This window comes from Lutjanus erythropterus, chromosome 7 (genome assembly GCF_056507025.1).
Source record: "Lutjanus erythropterus isolate fLutEry1 chromosome 7, fLutEry1.hap2, whole genome shotgun sequence".
In the NCBI taxonomy this organism is placed as follows: Eukaryota; Metazoa; Chordata; class Actinopteri; order Lutjaniformes; family Lutjanidae; genus Lutjanus; species Lutjanus erythropterus.
The window spans coordinates 42,877,270-42,882,644 of NC_139323.1; the positions used below are offsets into that span (position 1 = coordinate 42,877,270).

Sequence of the window (5,375 nt, forward strand, 5' to 3'; positions counted from 1 at the left end):
TGTGTGTGTGTGTGTGTGTGTGTGTGAGTGTGTGTGTGTGTGTGTGTGTGTGTGTGAGTGTGTGTGTGTGTGTGTGTGTGTGTGTGTGTGTGTTCAGTTGCTGATCAGTCAGTGAAATGATAACAGTCGGTCAGATTCTCTACGTTTGTGACTATCTGAGCTTCCCACCCTGAGTATGATGTCAGAGGAAGATGGCTGCCATGTGATCGTGGTGAACGGAGCGCAGCTGGAGAAAACTCGAGGAGACAACGTGGAGCAGCCGGCCTGTGGACCCTCCAGCTGCAGGGACAGGTACGGGACGCTGCTGCCCTGATGTTCAGGATGTTCCTGTTCCACCACCAGGCAGCAGTTCTCATCTTCTCCTGGTTCAGGTCTTGACCCTGAACACATCAGTCCTCTGTGATCTGACAGGAGATCAGTCAGATATCGAACTCCATGTCTGGATTCATAAATAAGTAATAAAGCTTAACAATGAGTTGTTTATCTGACTGGAAGCCAGTCTACAGACTGAGGAACTGGGCGGTCCTGTTGGTTCTGCACAGAACTCTTCACCTGAAGTGTGGATCAGTTACAGACGCAGGAGACTTGAGATGCGAGTCCAGTAAGTCCAGCTCTGTTTTTAAGGTGGTATCAGGATGATGCTGAGTCCAGAGCTTTTGGCCCTGCAGAGTAAAACTGCTTGAATTTCCATCACCAGTAGTCCTGAGTAGTCCTACTATGTCACTGGTCTCCAGGTCGTCCTCTGGAGCAGGTCTGCTCGTCTACTTCGCTGCCGGCTGTATGGTTCTCGTGGTTTTACAGTGCAGCCAGAAGCTTTTTTTTATACAGGAACTGGATTCTGGAAGAACCTTCTGCTGAACCCAAAGCAGTTTTTAAAGGTCCATGTTCATCGCTGCGGTCAGATGAGCGTTGACATGACGACAGCAGGTCCTCAGAGTTATAAGTGTTTTTTTTCTCGTGTTTTTTTCTCATGTCTTTTTCTTGTGTTCTAAATTAAGACCCGAGCACAAACCGGTGCGAGAACCCGATTGAACTTGTTCAGGTTCCTCTTCGGTCACATGTCTGAGGGGCTGAACGTGTTCGATGGTGCATGAAACTCGGCACACGCGTCAGTCATGGTGAGAAACAGCACATGTCACTAACATGCATGAAAATCAGTGCATCATGACCAGACGCACAAAACATCTGCAGGGACCCTTCGACTAAACCCAACAGGAAGTCAGCCATTTTGAATTTTGTGGTAAATTTTCCCAGTTTCCCATGTATTGTATTTTAATGAACTCCTACAGGTTGAAGGTGCGTCATTTAGACGAGCATGTGATCAAAACACCTGATCAACATTTGTTGAAGGGAGTGACCATGGCGTGGCGTGGCGTGGCGTGGCGTGGCGTGGCGTGGCGTGGCCTCAGGTGTAAATGATAACCGTCCGACCCTGAACACATCGACATGACAATATTCAGTCAGAATCACAGCGCCACCGCCTGGCAACAGGAAATGACATATTTTACACTGTGACATGCTTCTCCTAAGAGGCTCACAATATCCAAAAACCCGAAGACCTTGTTGATGCTGTTCTGTGAAAATCGTGACGTGTCATTAAACGGCGTTGCGCTGATGCCGTAACACAGGAAGTTGCTCTAACTTCAGTGTCCGGTCGACCCCAGATTGCACATACTTGGTAAAAGTCCCGGCCTGGAGACGTGTACCTGACAGTCAGGAGTCACAGCGCCGCCGCCTGGCAACAGGAACGAAGCCTCCAGAGATAATCATGACGATGACATTTTCACGGCGTGGTCGCGAGCCATGGGGCCGCGGCCGCTGCACGCTCCGACTGGTGTGGAGGAACGAGGGCCGTATACTGCTGCTGTTTTTATTTATGATTTATTTTTATTTTGTTGGTGTTTTTATTGGTTCTGTGAAGAACATGAAGTTAATTTCTGTTGGATGTTCTGGTGATTCTCTGTCCTGTTTCCTGTGACATCACAGATCATGTTTGAAATTAATATTTGACACTTTACGTGTTAAATCTTCAGTCACTCAGTCAATCAATCAATCAATCAGTGTGATCAGTGTTTGACAGAAGAGGAGGTGGAGGAGGAGAACCTGTCCCCCCCCCCCCCCCCCCTCCCCCGCGGTGGGCGGGGCTGTCCCCTCCCCTCTCCTCCTCTCAGATGATCGGGACTGCAGCGGACTGATCGGTCATGGAGTGAGTAACACTTTGATTTCTTCTTCTTCTCTTTCACAATAACAACTCCACACCTTTCCGCTTCTTCTTCTTCTTCGCCTATTTTGTTCTCTGTGTTTGTGACGTAAAGTGTGACTTGCATGAGCGCGTGCGGTGTCTCGTGTGTCGTCATTGTGCGGCATCAGAGCGCTGAGTCAGCAAACTGCACCAAACTCCATGTAAAAAAAAGAGATGGAAATAAGCGGAGTGATGAAGAGTGATGAGGAGTGATGAAGAGTGATGAAGAGTGAGCTCAGTGAGTGTGTGAGCGGCCGCTGCGGGACGTTAAAGGGTTAAATCACATTAAATCTGGGCGGAGGGACACACACACTCCGGGTCCTACTTTCTGTGCGGAAGCAGCGCGGACAGACCTGATCACTCATCAATGACCCGTACAGGCTGGCATAATTACATATTGATCAGTTTTTGTCTAAAGAACCCGATTCATTATCAATCGATCAAGTTTGACACGTTGGGACACAGTGACGTCCGGTCCTGTATTTCAGAATAAAAGCTCAGACTCGCGAAACTCAGATTAATTAATCAATGATTAATTTAGTTAATGATAAAGTTTATCTATTCAACAGTTTCTGCTCACACAGACACAGACAGATTATTACTGATAAAACATGTAAATAAATCAATTAAATGAAGCAACAAAACATTAAAATTCATGAACACATTAAAATTTAAAATGAGGTTAAAATAAAAAAAGTCGCTTTAAGATGAAATGAATCAGACGACTTGATTTTAAACTTCTGAACGACATTAAAATTCAGACTTGAGGTCATTTTAAATGAGCTGAAATAAATCTGTTCAACCTGCTGCTGCGGTCTGAAGGTTCCACGTTATTCTGTTGTTCTGGAGTTTCTACATGAAGTTTAATCACTTCAAAGGCTTCAAGTTCTTTAAATTTGTTTTCAGGGTCATTTTTTAACATCTGAATGAAAAATATGAATTTATTAACGGGGTGTTCTCTGTTCAGAATCAGAAATACTTTATTGATCTGCAGGGCGTTACAGTTGCTCTCATTCAAGAACACAAGTGTAGAAAATATAAAAATGGAAAAAGAAATCTTAAGTATATAAACATGAAAAATATGTGATCATGTTGATCAATGAACGTGGTCCCTCAAATGTGTATATATATTTTTTTAAGTTATGTTTTTGGCTTTTCTTGCCTGTATTAGACAGTCCAGGAGGTGAAGAGCGACAGGATGAGGTTCTCCGGTGGGAGTCGAACCAGCAGCCTCTGACGTTCTACCAACTGAACTAATCAGACGCTCCAAAGTAGCTTTCAATTAATTTCATCATGAGGTTTCAATTGAAGTTTTGCAGTGTTCATAATTTCCTACAAATTTCTCGACAGTTTTGTTAAAAAAAACCCAAAACAATAACAACAACTAAAAATTCACTTGACTTTAAATTTAATTAAAGAGAAACTTGTGAGATCAAAGTTTAATGAAGTGAGTTTATAAACAGGATCATTTCTCTGAGAAAACACATCTGAAGGTCTGAACTCCAAATTCAAAATCAATAAATTTGGTGACGATGTCTTAACTGATTTTTAATGAATTGGTCCATCAGGACCAGCTGAGGACGTCTGAACGTTGACTGGACCTGCGTGGAAAGTGTGGATCATTTTCAGGAGATGGCAGATTTGCTGATGGGAATAATAATAATAATTATAATCATCATCATCATCATCACTGATCACTTTTTTCTGATATGTGGAGTTTTGTCTCATCATGTTTGTGCTTCAAACTGAACTGTTATGACTTGAATTAATTGTATTTAATTTTAATCAGATTCAGTTTGTATCTCGTTAAAGAAACATGGAGACAAACTATTAAAAATGTTTTTTTCAGAGCTTTTATATTGTACTTCAATAGAATCAAATGTCAAACTTCTAAACTGTCCAGCAGCATGCAACACTTCCCTCCCTAGTTTTATTTTGAAGGTGAGTGCAGCTCACTTCCTGTATATGTGTAGTGTCTGTGTGTGTGTGCTGCAGCGGGGGGCGGAGCCTCAGGGGGCGGTTTCATGACAAGGACACGGATGAGTTCACTGCGTCTGTCTGATGAGGTTTTTATTTTTCAAAGACAAAAACATCTTCACTGGTTCATGATGTTTTATTGTGAAAAACACAGCAGGAAGCTGTCTGAGAGTCAAAACTACAGCCAATCATTTTAATCAATTAATTAATCAATGAAGTCTCAAAAAATAAAAACAAACATCTGTCTTCACCAGAAAATCATCATCTGTCAGAGTGACACTTATCACCTGCTTTTAATCTGAAAATCTACATGAAGTCCAGACAGACTCTGTGGATCGAAGAGGAAAATAAAACTTTATTGACACAGCAGAGACGACGGTCACAGGATCACAAACTCGTCCAATTAGAGCACTTAGACAGTGGACAGCATCTGTCCACATCTGTCCACATCTGTCTGTCCTCTGTGTCTCTGTTTCAGCTTTTCAAATTAAAAATCTGAGATAAAAAACAGACACAAACTGCTGAGTCACTTTAAATAATTAATCAGTTTCTCCTTTTTCAGACTGACCAATCACAGCTGCTGTCTCATTACCCATCATGCCTCTCTTCTCATAATCCACCTGCTTTCTCTGATCAATAACTGATCAATCAGAATCAGCTGATCTGATCCGATCAGAAGTTTCATCTGACATTTAACTGATTCACACTGAAGTGAACTGGACCATACTGGTTTATTAACTGGTCTGTACTGGTATGTGGGTGGACAAAATAACATGAACACAGGAAGCTGGTTTGAGTTGTAGTTTGTGGCTTTATTTTGTAGTTTTGTAGTTTTTTTTTTGTGGTTCACTGACCTCCCTGTGTGTCCAGTGGTGCTGTTCTGCAGTCTGAACTGGTTTCCAGTGGATCCAGTATGTTGTGGAGCTGGTTTCCATGGAGACGACAGCAGCTTTGTTCAGGATCCTTTGAGTTCAGCTTCACTGAAACAAAACCAGTAAACTGTGCTGAGCTCAGCAGAGTCAAACTGGGAACCAGTTTAACTGTTTAACAGCACTGAAGTCCAGTCAGCTCACAGCCGCCCCTCAGTCACACGTCTCATATATGACATGATATCTGTGATATTTGTGATATTTGTGATATTTGTGATATTTGTGAT

The 5,375-nt window shown here is 42.6% G+C and overlaps 1 protein-coding gene across 6 annotated transcripts in view; it reads left to right on the top strand.

Moving 5' to 3' along the window:
• The first annotated feature begins 2,112 nt into the window (after positions 1–2,112).
• Positions 2,113–5,375, top strand: part of palm1a (paralemmin 1a) — an 18,694-nt gene continuing 15,431 nt past the window's right edge. For 5 of the 6 annotated variants that reach the window (XM_084723879.1, XM_084723882.1, XM_084723880.1 and 2 more), the window contains exon 1: positions 2,113–2,206. In XM_084723879.1, the coding sequence (XP_084580005.1) occupies positions 2,202–2,206 (5 nt within the window). In that variant the 5' untranslated portion in view covers positions 2,113–2,201. The remainder of the gene's footprint in view (positions 2,207–5,375) is intronic. The other variant, XM_084723881.1, reaches the window with a different exon arrangement.